Here is a 16,750-nt window from a genome sequence, read left to right as displayed (position 1 = left end):
TGAACAAATGAGCAAGCACTAAATGATGAACATTCTAAATAAATGTGACAGAAAAGGTGCATCACAACAAACAACAAACTACCTTGTCCTGTTTCCATGCTCCCCACGGGAGGGTAAAGCATTGTGAAAGACTTTTGTTTCTTTTACATTATGCAGAAAGTTGAATCATTTTGATGTTATTCCCAACATCCCTCAGGAAAGATTTGGTTCAAGTCTCATTATATGATATGATATGATATGATATGATATGATGTTACACTTTTGTTTGAGTTATACACATTGCCTTAATTTCATTGTTTGCAATTGATTCCTATGTTGAATTTGAGGCCGATGCATTGCAGTGATCCATCTTATGTGAAATACAATAGATGTATTTCAGTGTCATTACTGTTGATGTCTTCGCTAATGCCTCTGTCATTATCATGATCGTCATTGTCATCAACCCCCTCTTTCTCTTCTCTTTTCATCTCTCTCATTTTTCTCTAAGATTTGCATTGGGAAAAGACAAGAATCCAACTCTGATGACAAAGGAAATATTTCTGATAAAAATAAGGGGGACTTCCTACCCTTTCTCACACACAATTTCTCACAATTGAGGAAAAATATGGGAGGGGATTTCATGATTGTTGTGATGCAACCTTTTCTGTCACATTTATTTAACATGTTCCTGCATTTCACACTTGTTCATATGTTCATCTGTTTGTGTCAACATCCTTTTGCATGCAAGGTTGCACTAAAAATAGATTCTGAGTTTTAGAGAACTCAGAACTTGAAAATATCATTTTAAAAAACAATATGGTGTGTCCCTGTAGCTCACCTCCATTTTCATGGTTTTCAGGTCCCACAGTGCCAGCTTTCCAGTGTCAGTACTGGAGTCTCCACCACACATGCAGGAGGCAAACATCATAGTTGATGGGCAAGCAGACAGGAATGTTACCCTGCACACATATGTCTGCTGAAAAAAGGCATATGTGTGGACAGCAAGACATGGAAAACATGGAGGTGTGATACTAAGTGGAACACACCAACTAGTTGAAGGTATTACTCAGGTACTAAGACTGGTCTGAGTTGCTGACAGAAACCTTTGTTGGCCTTGTGGGCTTGCCATGTCTGGGTTGGCCAAAACGAATAGCTATTCAACACTGAAAGCAGGGAACTGTGCTGGCTGGCTGAGCAGATTATGGGCCTGGCAGAAGCATCCAAATATTTTGTCAGTCGCAAAATTCAGCCAGCAGAGCAAGTTGACAGGCCTAGTTTGCACAAGTTTGACATAGTACAGTATATGAACAGTGGAGAGGGTCAATGAATATAGATATTTAGGGACCATCTTAGACAATAAGCTGACTTTTGACAGAAATGTTGATTCCATTCATAAGAAATGTCAATCTAGAATTTTTTGTTTACAGAAGCTTAGAAATATTCTTCAGAGTTATTATCGAAGTTGTATCGAGTCCATGCTCACAGCTTCATTTATGTGCTGGTATGGAAGTTTGGGAGTGAGGAGTAAGCGTGTTTTGAACGATGTCGTGAGTGTATGCAGTAAAATTGTGGGAGTGAAACAAGCTAGTATGCAAGAGCTGTATGAAAGTCAAGTGGTTAAAAAAAAGCAGGCAGATAGCAACTGACGACACCCATATTTTAGCAAAGTATTATGAGCTATTGTCATCAGGACGACGCTACAGAACTTTTAAGTTGAAATCCAAAGCTCTGAAGACTTTTATTCCACGTTCAATCCACCTTTTAAATTCTTGAGAACTCTGTGTGTGTGTGTGTGTGTGTGTGCACGCGTGCGCGCGTGCCGCACTCTCATGTGAGATGTGTGAAAGTCCATGCATGATAGGTTGTACCTTGTTCTAGTTGTGGTGTGTGTGTGTGTGTGTGTGTGTGTGTGTGTGTGTGTTTACTGAGCTTAAAAACATGACAGTTGGTTATAATGAATGTGCAATATGTAGGAGGAATAATGTGCAATATGCAGGATGAATGTACAATGGAATATGTCTAATGCTAACGTCCATATTCTAAATATATTTCTGTTAATAATTACGATGTAATAATTAATTGCAATGTTTTTAAAAGTGAATATGTGAAATGCTTTTATTTGAGAACATATGTTTCTTACTCTTGTTTAATCAAGTAATCCGCGTGTGTGGGGTGGGTAGGGGGTGGGTGGGTGCGGGTGTGTGCTGATTATCTGGTTGCGGTTTTCCGCAATTTATCTTTATTCTTATCTGTCTATTATAATCAATGTGCAGTACAGTAGGCTATGTTTATAATTATATTCAAATAATGTTTCTTAATTCTTTCTGTTTTTACATTAAGAATACTAGTTATTACCTGCAGTGTGCGGATGTATGTATGAAACGATGTATGTGATATTTTTTACATTTGTATCTTCGTAATATTCGTAAAAGCTGTTGTTGACTTTTACAGTTATGCTCCCCATGTTGTTTACTTGTCTATGTTGTGATAATGCACCTGACCAAATTTCTCCAGTTGGAGATAATAAAGTTATTCTTATCTTATCTTATCTTATGAAACCAAACGTTTAATCAAAAATGCTAAGAGCCCAGCACTGCTACTCAACTGAACACAAAATACCCCCTCTTTAAATGAGGCACCTAGCAGTCAGATGCGAGACATTCCCACCTGGCGCAGCACTGGCCGAGGGGTCAAGTGTTGGTACTTCTGTATGCAAAAGGCCATCTTCTCATCCTGATAAAAGTTGTTCAAACAATGAACACTGTTGAAAAGGACACAAAAAGTAGTCAAGAATGTAGGGTGAGACAACTGAAGATACAGTCAAGGAGCATAAACAACAAAATACAGGCAAAAAGTATTAGAGGGAGCAGGCATAACTACTACACCATCCATCTCTTGTGGAGAGACATCAGCAAACAGAGCACAGTTTGGAGCCAGTAGGTTTGATTTCAGAAAGCTATGTAAATGTCTCAAAAACAAAGGGGTGGCAATAGCTAGTGAACATGCAGAGAGACAGCTCCAGAAAAACATTGTCTGTGGAGATATCATTGTTGACAAAAAAGGTAGTAAGCTCTAGCTCTGAGATCCATGGGGAGAAAATAGAGGTGCCTTTCAATTTTGGCTGCATTGGTCACACTGACCAGTTTGTCCTCACTTAAAAAGAAAATCTTCTAAGATGGCATCTAACAAGATTTGGGTGAAGATTGGTGGGGATTGCGGTTCATGCTGCAGGTAGCAAACTCAAAGTATAACACATGCCAGATATATGATAGCAACTGTCAACTGCAAAGTCAGTCATCTTACAATTCTTCATAATGTCTTTTCTGGATTACCCACATAATATAAATCTCTCTGTTTTTGCCCGTTTCTTACTTCAGAATGCTATGTAAACGAGTATAGTAATCTTCTAAAGAAAAACTTGTGACACGAGCCAGCCAGGAAGTTCCATCCATGTTACAAATTTTCATCCATCGGTTAGATGTCACAAAACAAATGACCCACATGGTGTTACTATTTATGCAAAAAATAATCTATATTGTAAACCTCGCACTGACCTCCCTGTAAACGGTTTAGAGGCCGGGTTTAGAGGCGTATGGTTTGAGACCAAATTAGATCAAATTGTTTATTAGCTGGATCTTTTATCGACCACCAAGCTCTAATGTTGATTACGGGAATTTGATCGAAGAAAGTATAAGTGAGCCCAATGACTCCACAAACAAATGCTTGATTCTTGGTGATTCTAACACTGATTTCCTTACAATACCTTCACACCACTTAGTAGATATTTTGGATTGCTACCATATTAAACAGTTAACAAATGAACCAACAAAGATTACCAAATTAACAAGTTCATGCTTAGATCTGATACTTACTCAAAGCCCCAGTATAATAAAATCAACGGATCTCATGCCTGCTATCTGCAGTAACCATAGCATACCTTATGTAGTTGTCAGGAATACAATAGTTAGAGGACAGTCATTTAAAAGAACAATCTTTAATTTCAACAAGCTAGATAAATATAGATTTTGCAACCTCCTACACCAGGTTAATTGGGATGAAGTGACCTAAAACAAAACAACTGACGAAAGTGCAGAAATGTTTTCAAATATCATAATGGATAAAGCTAAGCTATGTATGCCAATAGAGACTATCATTGTACGTCCAAATGATGTCCGTTGGCTGACAGATGAAATTAGGTTGCTAACAGAGGAACCTAAAAAAAATCCATAAATTAGCTAAACAAACTAACAACCCAGAAGACAATTTCTGCATTTTAGGAACTATGTTACATATCGAGAAAAGCAAAGACAACATGAGTATGTTACCAATTTAGAAAATAAGGTAACAACTTCATCCAGTTTTGGAACAAAAGAATGGTGGAATGGTGGAATTTTCTAATTCCGAACTTTTTGAGGCGCCGAAGAAAGTACAGGTGCTGTTGTGCTTTCTTAACAATTTTTTCAATATTTATCTCCCATTTCAAATCGTTGGAAATGATCAGTCCGAGAAATTTAAATTCGCTGATGATCTCCACTTGCTTGTCTTTAATGACAAGTGGTGAGGGGTCAGATCTGGTCTTCCTGAAATCTAAAATTAATTCTTTTGTTTTTGATACGTTGAGTTCTAAGTTGTTTTGATCACACCAGCTGACAAGTTTACCTTTCCAACAGCATCCAAGCAGTTGTAATAAAGAGTGATAAGTCTGATTACAAAGGAATACCTGCAGGTGTTCCTAAAGGCTCTGTACTTGGTCCACTATTATTCCTTATCTATATGAATGATATTGTATGCAACATCCATTCAAATATTAAGGTTTCTGCAGATGATATGAGCATGTCCTTAGCACAAAACAACCCAAACATCCGTGCACAAGCACTCAATTCTGACTTAGAAAAGATAGATCCTTGGGCTAAGTGATGGAAAGTTAAAATTAACGGAGAGAAAACAGAGTTGTTAATTTTTTCTCAAAACACTAACATAATTTTACCTCTTACTTTTGGCAGCGCACCATTACAAAGTACAGAGAGACAAACATCTAGGCGTCATACTCCAAAACAATTGTAAATGGGATGAACATATTAAAAGTATAATCAATGGTGTAACTATGTTAGTTTCTTGTCTTAAGATATGTAAGTACAGGTTAAACAGGAGAGCCCTAGAAATTATGTACAAATCATTCTTTTTGTCACATTTGGACTATGCCGATATTGTTTGGGATAACTGCTTTGATGCACAATCAGACTCTCTGGAAAATTTACAACTTGCATTAAGAACCATAATTGGAGCTGTTTGTGGGACAAGTCACCAAAAAATATACCAAGAATCAGGGTTCTGTACACTTACGGAAAGAAGGAACAGACACAAACTAACGCATTATTTCAAGACGGTTAACGGTCTATGCCCTAATAACTAAAGGATCTTGTTCCTTAAACCACAGTTTAAGAAAAATACAAGACAATGGTTCACTGTTATGTTCTTATCACACATGAAAAGATAATGTGGTAATAAAACAAACCAATTTTGGTTATGCTGTGGGGATTAAAGGAAACAAGACAGGCACGTTCAGACTACGTAAGGAGTTTGACTTCACTCGGCATGCTGCTGGGTCAACTATCATATTGAGAGGGTAAAAATGCGACAGGGAAAAAAGACTCTGTCAAACAGGCCAGAGGGCGTTCTAAGGCGTGTCAGACAACGCTCCACTCGTCGTTGCAACTCAGCTCCTCTCCCAGACGTCGCTCGGAGACGCCCAAACGTCGCAGGTCAGGGGATACCAGCAGCCCAGAGACCTCTGGCAAACAGCCTAGGTGCGACGGTAGGATATCCGACAGGCCTTCTCCACCGGTCTCTGACAACGAGGATGATGAGGTATGTGACTGACAACCCAAGTCATTGCCTGAGTCCCCCAGATCCTTGACGACCCAGCTTCGATTGATGGACTACGATTTATGAATGCGATGAATGAATATTTGTGTTTGCACGAATGTTACTGTACATGAGATACAATGAAATGATATAATCTGCTTAGATGGATAAGATAAGAATCACTTCGATAAATGTTAGGGGATTGAAAAATAAACTTAAAAGGACTTCCATATTCAATTATCTGAAAAACAAACATTATGATATCATTTGTATTCAAGAAGCTCACTTCACTAAAACTGATGCACCAATTTGGGAAAAGCAATGGGGGTGGGGGGGCGGGGGGGGGGGGGGGGGGGGCGGGGGAATTATTCTATAACGAAGAAACAAACAGGAGCAAGGGAGAAGTTATACTGGTATCCAAACATTTCAATGGTGAAGTTAATTTGAAACTGGCACAAAATAGAATCTTAGCCATATCAGTAACAAATGATAAGTATGACTTTATTTTAGTTAACACATACGCACCTAACAACTCCAGGGATAAGCTAGCCTTCTTTGATGATTTACAGGAACAATTAAGTGGATTTAGTGATAAGAACCTTCTGCTCTTGGGAGATTTTAATTGTGTGCTTAGCAATGACTTAGATATCATTTCAGGCCAACCTCATCGTCAAGCTGAGGTGAACAAGTTTAATGAAATAATTAAATCTTTAGAGTTAATAGATTCATGGAGAATTTTCCATCATACCGAAAAAGATCATAGTTGGAGCAGAACAAACCCATACATTGCCAGACGACTGGATTATTGCCTTGCCTCAGAAAGCATGATGCACTTCTGTGTCTCCTGCGAACTTCAGTATGTTCCTGGTTCTGATCACAAGGCGATAGAAACAGAATTTAACAATAGCGATTTTACACGAGATCCAGTCTACTGGAAGTTTAATAATAGCTTCCTGAAAAACAAAGATTTTGTAGAAAAAATGAATAGCCTTCTTGAGACATCTTTAGATAAATATAGTAACGAATATTCATCAAGCATAAGTAGATGGGAACTGTGCAAAGTAGACATCAGAAATTTCTGTAGTGAATTTGGAAAACAACTTTCGTGTAAAAAACGCAATGAATCTCAAAATATACAAAAACAAATAAAAGAAAAAGAAGAAATATTAAGTAAGAATCCAGATAATACAGAAGCAAATGCAAGTCTATTACAACTAAAGCAAAAATTAGAAATCTTACAGGTAGATAAGGCAAAAGGAGCTCAGATTAGGTCAAGAGTAGATTGAAGAGGGTGAGCGCAACACAAAATATTTTTTTAGTCAAGAAAAATCCAGGGGGAAAAGAAAAATTATAACTCGGTTACACAAAGATACAGGAGAAGTAATAACTAACAAGAATGACATTTTACACGAACAGGTCTCATTCTACAAACATCTTTACAATCAAAGCACTACAGTAGAAAATGTCATTGAAGCAGCCAACACATTTATAGAAGACGAAACATTTCCACGCTTAGATGAAAATGACGCTAATCTGTGTGAAGGTATGGTATCAGTAGAAGCAAAAACAAATGCACTGAAAAAATTGAAGAATGGTTCTGCACCTGGAAGTGACGGAATTACTGTCGAATTTCTTAAGTTTTTTTGGATTAAATTAGCTCATATTGTTACAGACTCTTTCATCGAGTCATTTCACAAAGGAGAACTATCATTCACTCAAAAGCAAGCAATAATTACTCTGTTACACAAAGGTAAAGACTTAGATAGGGACAAACTCAACAACTGGAGACCAATAACTCTTACTAACACCGACTATAAGATATTAGCAAAAGTTTTAGCAGAGAGGCTCAATAATGTAATATACGAGTAACGAGGATCAGGTAGGATACATTAGAGGCAGGAATATCGCCACAGTTATAAGATCAATAGATGACACGATTAATTATTTAAACACAACCAATAAAGCTGGGTACTTACTTGCAGTTGACTTTTCTAAAGCTTTCGACTCTGTCTCTAAAACTTTTATGCAACATGTATTTCAAGTGTTTGGTTTTGGTACTGATTTTCAGAGATGGGTTTATGTTTTGAATAATGATATCTCAAGTTCTGTTAACCACGGTGGATGGATATCTGAACCTTTCAGTCTTTCTTGCAGAATTAGACAAGGTTGCCCTTTCTCCCCCTTAGCTTTTGTTTTAGCCGTAGAAGTGTTAGCCATTAGGGTTAGAAATAGTACAATAGTAGGCATTAAACAACCAACTTCTGCTGAGAGAGACACAATTTATTCAAAAATAAAGCAAATGGCTGATGATACAACATTATTCCTAAATGACAAAGAGGATATCATTAAAGCCTTGGAAATATTTAGAATGTTTGAAACATTTTCGGGACTAAAGTTGAATATACAAAAACGAAAGCCTTAAAGATAAGTAAAAAAAAAATGAAGATGAAGACATTCCAATATCAGTAGTAAATAAAGTAAAAATTTTAGGAATATATTTCGAATCAGATAACATGGCAAAAAAAATTGAAGAAAACTGGTTAAGTAGAATGGAACATTTGAAACACTTAATAAGAGATTGGAGTAAAAGAGATCTCAGCATACAAGGTAAAGTTATTGTAATAAAAACATTCTTAATTAGTCAATTTGTTTACGTCATGCAGTCTATTGGTCTACCACGCACAGTCTTATGTAAAATAAATACATATCTATATAAATTTCTTTGGCAAAAAAAACATAGCAACAGAAAGGCATTTGAAAAAGTAAAAAGAAAAGTAATGGAGTCTGGATATGGAGAAGGAGGCCTTGATATGACCAATATGATTAACTTACAAGAATATTTGCAGCTACAGTGGGCAGGAAAGTTATTTGATGCCAAAGAACATCACTGCTGGAGTCTGATACCGAAATGGCATATTGGAAAACTCGCACCATACGACAATCTTTTTCAGATTAACTGTAAAACAGAAAAAATAAAGGGCTTAGATAGAATAGATAATAAATTCTGGAAAGATGTGATCAAAATTTACTTACTTTACAAGAATATCACGAAACTAGAAGAAGTTACGCAAACTTTTTTCCAAAACCAGTTATTGTTCAATAATTCATGAATAACACATAAAAGTACTCCACTCTTCTTCCAACACTGGCAAAAAAAGGGGATTATTCAAATCAAACACATGATGCATCACACAGAGAACAGACTGTTATCACTGAATGAAGTAAGCGGTATAACTGGTCAAAATAGAGCGAGTATAATGCTAGAGTACAATGTTTTAACTCACTCAATACGGCCAGTCCTCTCTTCTCTTCTACACAGACCCCTCGGATGTCCAGTGGGTGTCTGAATGACCCAACCTTTAACTTCTGTCGTCACAATTGTGGTATTCTTTGTCAACATTCACCTCTTCAGTATAAGAGCCTTCCGCTTGCAATATTTTGGTGATGGTAATTGGGGTGAAACGCTGTTAACGCCGTCTTTTTCGCCGTTCGTATGGAGAGAGTTAATTAATTCCATCCCTAACTCCTGGATTCAGTGGATACAGACAGGAAAACGGCAGACAGACGTACAGACAAGTGACGTAAACCGATTTAACACGAAACCAAAACAAATCAAGAAACTGTTAGCGACTAATAAGGAACCAGACAAGCCATCAGCTTTTTATTTTTGGCACAGAAAATTTAATTTTGAATTAGATAGATCAGCTTGGGTAAGAGCAAAGGAAGTCTCAAAGGAAACCTGATTAAGAGTTTTACATTGGAAAATTCTTCATAATATTTACCCAACAAATATAATTCTAAATAAAATGAAAATTAAAGAAAACAACAAGTGCGCTTACTGTTGTGACAAAGTAGATAGTTAAAACTATCAAATATAGATATATTATTTGGAGTAAAAAATGATCCGCACATTAAGGGAAATTATCACTATATCAATCTACTTATCTTAATTGGCAAAATGTCTATCTATAAGTATTTTCAAAAAAACAAATTCAGCTTTACCCTTACAATATATTTTCGAGAAGGAATTGAAATTAAGAAATATATCGGGCTGAAGTAATACTGATGATGGTGAAATGTAATACAAATCAAAAATACAAAGAACGTAAATAACACTTTACAGCAACACACATGTACATGTATTTACATATTTGCCAAGGAAACTTTACCTCCCAACCTAGAGCGTGCAAACACACACACGCGCGCGCACACACGCACGCGCACACACACGCACGCACATATATATAGGAGGAGTTTGTATTATACTCCATGTTTGGTGATACATATACTTACCATGTCAAACTGATGCAAACTATGCCTATGGTTTGCTCTGTTTGGCCAAATTTCGCGCGGCTAAAAGTGAAAAGACGCCCCTCTTTGTCTGGCCCGCTCTTAGCCCATCAAACGCCTCTAACAGCTATAAACGCTGAATCATTCCGTGGCCATGAACGAAAATGCCCCATGAGAACCACGGCGGAGACGCGGGGACGGACGGGCGGGCATTCGAGTTTGACATGGTAAGTACATGTATCACCAAACATGGAGTATAATACAAACTCCTTTTGGTGTCATATACTGTACCATGTCAAACTGATGCAGAATTTAAAGCAAATGGAGGAGGGCAACGCCTACTGGTTCGTCTGGGGAGCCCTTGTAACTGAGACGGCAGTGTTAGCCGCGACAAAGGAAATCCCCTTGGAACCGTCAGCCCTGGTCATACAGAAATCCCGGAGGTAGAAGTTGATGAAGGGATTCTCAGACCGCCAGAAGGCTGCCTCCAAGACATGCTCCAGTGGCATCGAGTGCTGGAAAGCAGCCGAAGTAGCTATGGCCCGCACTTCGTGTGTTCTGGGATTAAGACAACTGATATCCTTGTGTGCATGAGAGTAGGCTGTACGAATGACTTGGGAAACCCAGCGGGAAATGGTGCCTGCAGCGATGTCTTTCTTGTAATTCTCATTGAGGGACATGAGAAGGCGCCTCTGAGAAGAACGCCTATGGTGAGACCTATCCCAATAGTATTTAAGACACCGAACGGGGCAGAGATGCCTATCTTCATCATCTTGGGCAAGAATATCAGACAAAGGTCTGACCCTCAGAGAGGGGGAAGGGACCTCGGGGTCTTGGTTCTTAGCCAGAAACTCTGGAAGTAAACGAAGAGTGATGGAACCATCTCTGTGGAATGCTAGATCTTGTGGCATTCCACTAAGACCATGAATCTCACTTCTACGACGGCCAGTGGCCAGCAACAGAAGGAAAGTGGTCTTGAGAGTGAGCAGGTCAAAAGGAATAGTCCCCAATGGCTCAAAGGGCTGTTTTCGAATGAAATCCAGCACCAGGAACAAGTCCCAGAGGGGCACTCTTCTGGGATTCCTTGCTTCCTTCAGAGAGGCGCCCCTAGCCACCTCTCTGAGCAGGAAATCAGCTTCAAAAGCGGGACCACCTAGCTGTTTGATAGTGGTACAGATGGCAGACCTGTACCCTCGCACAGAACTAGCAGACAGGTTGAGAACCGAGGAGCAGTGAGCCAGAAAGTTGGCCAGCTGCATGCTCGTAGGGTTAGTAGGGGGAATGTTCTGAGCTGCACACCAACGCAGCCATTTCTTCCAGCGAAAGTCATACAAAGTCTCTGTTCCCTCCCTCCTGGCTTTGGAGACTATGGAGAGGAGGTCGGAGGAGGCACCCCCCTTGGTCAGTGCGGCCGACACAGAGGCTGACCGAGGGGTGGAAGACTTCAATGGTGATGCTGACAGTTCCGACCGCACAGCAGCCACGCGTGCAGGTGGAGCAGTTGAGGATTGGAGTGAGGAATGCCCGAACGAGGCTGCCTCAGCAGATGAGGTTTGGTTTCCAGTTCCAGGGGAGGAACATGTGTCAAGGACTGAAGGACCGGAAACCAGGGCTGGGCTGGCCATTTCGGCACAATGAGGATCAGCTGCGGGCATTCCAACCTGGCTTTCCATATCACCTTGGACAGGATTGGAAAGGGAGGAAACGCGTAGGCAATCAGACAGCTCCAGTCTAGAGAGAGAGCATCCACTGCCCATGCTTCTGGGTCGGCGACCAGAGAGACGTAAGTGGGAAGTCTCTTGTTGAACCCTGTCGCAAACAGGTCCACCATCGGCCGGAACCACTGTTCCCACACCCCTTGCAGGGTGTCCTTGTCCAGGGTCCATTCTGTGTGTATGACACTCTTGGACCTGCTGAGAGCATCTGCCAAAATGTTGTCTTTCCCTGCTATGTGTCTCGCTGAAAGTGCAATGCCCTTGCTGTGGCACCAATGGAGGAGAGCCTCGGTCCGCAGAGAGAGGTCTGCCGAGTGCGCTCCCCCCCCTTTGTTCACGTAACATGCGACTGTTGTATTGTCCGTGAACAAGCGGATGGTCTTGCCGGTGGCCTCCCCCATGAAGTGCAGGAGAGCCCTGCGAACTGCCTCCAGTTCCAGAACATTGATGTGGCACAGGCGCTCCTCTGGGGACCAAGTCCCTGCTGCATGGAGTGAGTCCATGTGGGCTCCTCAGCCCAGGGAGGAGGCGTCTGTGAATAGTGCCACCTGAAGAGTAGGTGGGGCTATGGGCACCCCCTGTGTCAGAAGAGGGGTGGTTAACCACTCTGATGTCACCTCGAGGAACCACTCGCCCAGACATATCAGGGTATCCCATGGCTGAGTGCTCTGGGACCACCGTAGCCTGAGTGCCCTCTGAAGAGGGCGCTTGAGAACCCTGCCCAGAGGGATGAGAGGTGCCATGGACTCCATCATGCCCAGGAGGGAAGAAAGTGTCTGCGCTGTTGCTTGGGAGGAATGGCGCAAGTGGTTGAGGAGGCCTGCCAGACGGTCCCACCGATCTGGCGTCGGAGAGTCTATCATAGACCGCGTGTCGAATCTCATCCCTAAGAAGTCGAAGGACTGACTCAGGGACAGATCGCATTTCTCCTGGTTCGTGATGAAGCCCAGTTGGGAGCACAGGTCTAGAAGTCTGGCTGTATAACTCTGGCACAGGGCCCATGACTGGGCCAGAATAAGCCAGTCGTCCAGGTACACACAGAGCCGAATGGACTCCGACCGGACGATGGACACCAATTCCCGCACCACCTTGGTAAACAGGAAAGGGGCAAGGGACAGACCAAATGGGAGGACCGAGAACTGGAACACCTTGTCCCTCCACATGAACCTCAGGTACCGACGGGATGCCGGGTGGATGAGGATATGGAAATAAGCATCTTTCAGATCGATGGACGTAGCCCAATCACCCTGTTGCATGGTCTCCCGAATCTGTGCCTGTGTGTCCATCTTGAATTTCATTTTGGGGAGGAATCTGTTGAGGGGGGACAAGTCCAGGACTGGTCTCCACCCTCCTGAGACCTTTGGAATCACGAACAACCGGCCGTAAAAACCGGGGCCCGGGTCCGAGAGTTGAGATATCGCCCCTATGAGGAGTAGGTGCGATATCTCTTTCTCTAAGACGCTCTCCTGCTCCATTGAGCTGGGCACATAAGGAGGAGGAGTGGATCTTAGAGGGGGGTGGTCTCCCACCCAAGGGAGCATGTACCCCGACTCTAACACCGATACAATCCAGTCGTTGAGTCCCAGAGCACACCACTGATGAGCATGCCGGGACAAGTTTCCTACTTGGAGGGGCTGAACGACTGGCGGTGCTGAATCGGGGCCCAGTCATTGGGGGTGCTGCCTTCTGGCCTTGGGCATGGCCGGTCGGCTTGGACGGACATGAGGTGGTTTGTTCCTCTGCCGCTGATTCTGAGCACGCCGCTTTGACTTAGGAGGCGAGGTATATGGAGGAGCCCTGGTGGCGGGTCTCTTCAATGGCATAGAACCCTGGCGCCCCTGGGAGGAGTGGGCTAAATATGAGGCCACCTCTCTGTTTGTCTCTGCCCTGTGGCTGACAAAATGCGGCGCATACTGGCCGAAGAGGGAGTGCTGCTGTGCTGGGATGGACCGCAGGGCAGCCCTCTCCTCTACTGGAATGTTAGTGAGGCGGAGAACGGCATCACGCCGCGCTAGCACAGTATTGAAGTGAAGGCTGGTAGCTGCGTCTGCAGCTGCCGTGAGACCAGACGCTACCCGATTGCCAAAAGTGTTTAACCTCGGGTCTGAGAAGAGGCCAGGCGGGACAGAGGAAGGAGACTCCGTGTCCTGATGAACTGGACGTTGTTCCCACAGCTCATTGGCTCTGTGGAGGAACGCGTCAAAGAAGGTATAAGCCGTGGAAACCTCAAGGAGGCAGCGTCGGGCCAGTTTGTCCCACTCTGCTAATGTCTTAAAGGAAAGAGTAGCTGAGGTGGGGAAGGTGGTGCGCTGTGAGACCAACATCCTGTCCTGCGCGGAGGGCTCTGCTTCCCTGTAGGCAGGGTGGTCCTGTGTGTACCAGGACCACACTCCTCCCTTGGAGGGATCTTTAAGGAACTTGCCTGGGGCAAAAGCGCCCGGGGCAGAGAGGGACTCCCTGCCTGGAGGAGGGATGGAAGCAGCACCCCTGACGGTGTGGGCTGGCTTATTAAGCCATTCCTGAGCCATTTCTGGCACTCTGAGTCGCCTTGTGGTTCTGGAGTTAGAGTCACATGACCGAAGGAGGGTTAAGGGTGACAAAGTTGCCTGAGGGACTGATTCGGCATGCATGACCCTATTGGGGAGGGTCAGTTCGAGCTCGGCAAAGTCCGAGTTTGGTTCAGGCTGGTCCCTAGGGAGGCGTGGGCTCCATCTGTCCCCCTGGGATGGGGGTGAAGAGTGCTCATCCGCTTGTTCGTCCTCATCCGAAGACAGGGGCTCCCCCTCCTGTTCACAGTCCATCCCCTGCTGGGTGCCATCCCAAGTGGATGTACCCACGGGGGCGTCCTGTGGGCTGTGGTCAGCCCAGCGGGATGAGCTGGGGCGAACCTGAGCAGGGACCCTGGTCTCCGCTGTTATGTCCTTGACACCTGAAGAGGGTGGGGAGTGTGTGGACCGTAGGTCCAACCATGCTTGGGATGGTGGGTGCCACACCTTCTCAGAGAGGGCGTCCCTGGACGCCAGAGGGACCCACGAGTGCTGTGAGGGGACAAACACCCACTCATCTCCTTTTAGGACCAAGGGCTGGGTAGGTGGGAACGGCAGGCTCCCACGGGCTGAGTGGGGCCCCTCAGCTGCCGTCGGTCCTGAAAAGGAAGCCGTAGTGACCGTGGAGGTCACCTGCGTGTTGACAGAGGACCAATTTGAGGCTGTAGTGGTAATATTGGTCGAGGAGCTCGACCTGCCCGACGAGAAGTCAATCCCTCTTGTCGGGGCTGTGTGTGTCACTCTGTGATCTGTGCTGGGTTGGGTCCGGTGGGGAGCGGACAAGGGGTTGGTCCCTGGTCCTCCCAGTAACGCAGCATGCACCATAGGTGCACCCCAGTATGGGTAGAATGGGGGATACCACCCGTGGGCACCAGCCATCCCGTGACCCCAACCCCAAGGGTCACTGGCACCTTGACCTCGCTGAAGGGAAAAACCTGGCCAAGTCGGAGGGAGGTCAGGTCCGACTTGAGTGTCAGACATGCCGAAAGGCCGGCGGTCTGACTGCCCGGAACCGCCTGACACGCGTGGGACTCCCCCAGCAGGGGAGACCGGCCGGATAGCGGGAAGACCTGCAGAGCAGGTTGCCACGCGCCCCGAATCCCCTCCCGTGGGGAGACTGGGGTGGCTTGGCCCGGGGTGGGCAAAGTGGAGGTCCCCCCCCGGAACCAAATGTTTTTCTCCCCCAGAAGGAGGTGGGGGAGGGGGGTCGACCGAGAAGGGAGGAGGGGGAACAGCACTGGGGCCCCTGAGGGCCGTCTCCGTGTGGGGACCCGGGTAACGGCGGGGACGGCCTCCCCTTGGGAGTTCGCACCCAGCCGCGAGTCCCCACCACCAAGAGAGGACGTGCTACTCCCCCCTCCACCTGCCTCGCGCTGGGACACCTCGGGAGGCGACGCTCGTATCCCTTTCCCCCCGGCCCCCTTCATGACCGTTTTATTGGAACGAGCGTCCCCTCCGCGATCTGCATCTGCAGACGCATCGCCGCGGTCCCTATCGGGAGAAATCATGAGCTCCGGGCCTGGGAGAGTCTCTTGCCGAGTATCTCTCCCAGCATCATGATCCCTGCCTTCGTAGGATGGCATACGAGGCATGGTACCGCGCATAGGCACCCAGCGACAATTTGATCCCCAACAGAGAAAGGAAAGACAGGATCGACTCAGAGGTAGAAAAATACAAACGAATCGAGGGGGCCGAGTCGAAACGAGTACACAGAATGTAAGAAAAATATACAGGCAAGCCGCATACAACAAAATAAGGCCAAATGAACACGCTTAATAGCCAAAAAAAGCGTTAGACGAGACAGAGCGAAAACCTGACAAGATGGCATGGAGAGCCTTGGCCAAAGGAATGATTCAGCGCTTATAGCTGTTAGAGGCGTTTGATTGGCTAAGAGCGGGCCAGACAAAGAGGGGCGTCTTTTCACTGTTAGCCGCGCGAAATTTGGCCAAACAGAGCAAACCATAGGCCTAGTTTGCATCAGTTTGACATGGTACAGTATATGACACCAAAATATATATGTGTGTGTGTGTGTGTGTGTGTGTGTGTGTGTGTGTGTATTATGTATATATATATATATAAATTTGTGTATATGTGTGTGTGTATATATGTATACATGCATACTGATTCACACGCACACACTGTGTGAAGAGTTCATTAATATCACATACGTTTCGTTATCTTTTATATATGTCAGGTATTGCAATACGTGAACATTGGTATCGGTTTCACCGTCTGGAAGTCTGAGTGAGATGTTGCTTTTGGCAATGAGAATATCTCGAAATCATATTTTATCATTATTTTCATGTGGACAGCTGAGGGGAAGCTGTGGAAAGTGCATCCTGCAGAAGGGCCATC

At 44.2% G+C, this 16,750-nt stretch overlaps 1 protein-coding gene across 1 annotated transcript in view; it reads right to left on the bottom strand.

The window, feature by feature from the left end:
- LOC143293824 (WD repeat-containing protein 91-like) overlaps nucleotides 1-16,750 on the bottom strand; it is a 155,701-nt gene that overhangs the window by 57,650 nt on the left and 81,301 nt on the right. The window contains exon 11 of the mRNA XM_076605092.1: nucleotides 818-938. Within this exon, the coding sequence (XP_076461207.1) occupies nucleotides 818-938 (121 nt within the window). The remainder of the gene's footprint in view (nucleotides 1-817; nucleotides 939-16,750) is intronic.

This window comes from Babylonia areolata, chromosome 19, assembly GCF_041734735.1.
Source record: "Babylonia areolata isolate BAREFJ2019XMU chromosome 19, ASM4173473v1, whole genome shotgun sequence".
In the NCBI taxonomy this organism is placed as follows: Eukaryota; Metazoa; Mollusca; class Gastropoda; order Neogastropoda; family Buccinidae; genus Babylonia; species Babylonia areolata.
The sequence above is the reverse complement of the archived record's forward strand: the minus strand, read 5'-3'. Positions and strand labels throughout refer to the sequence as shown.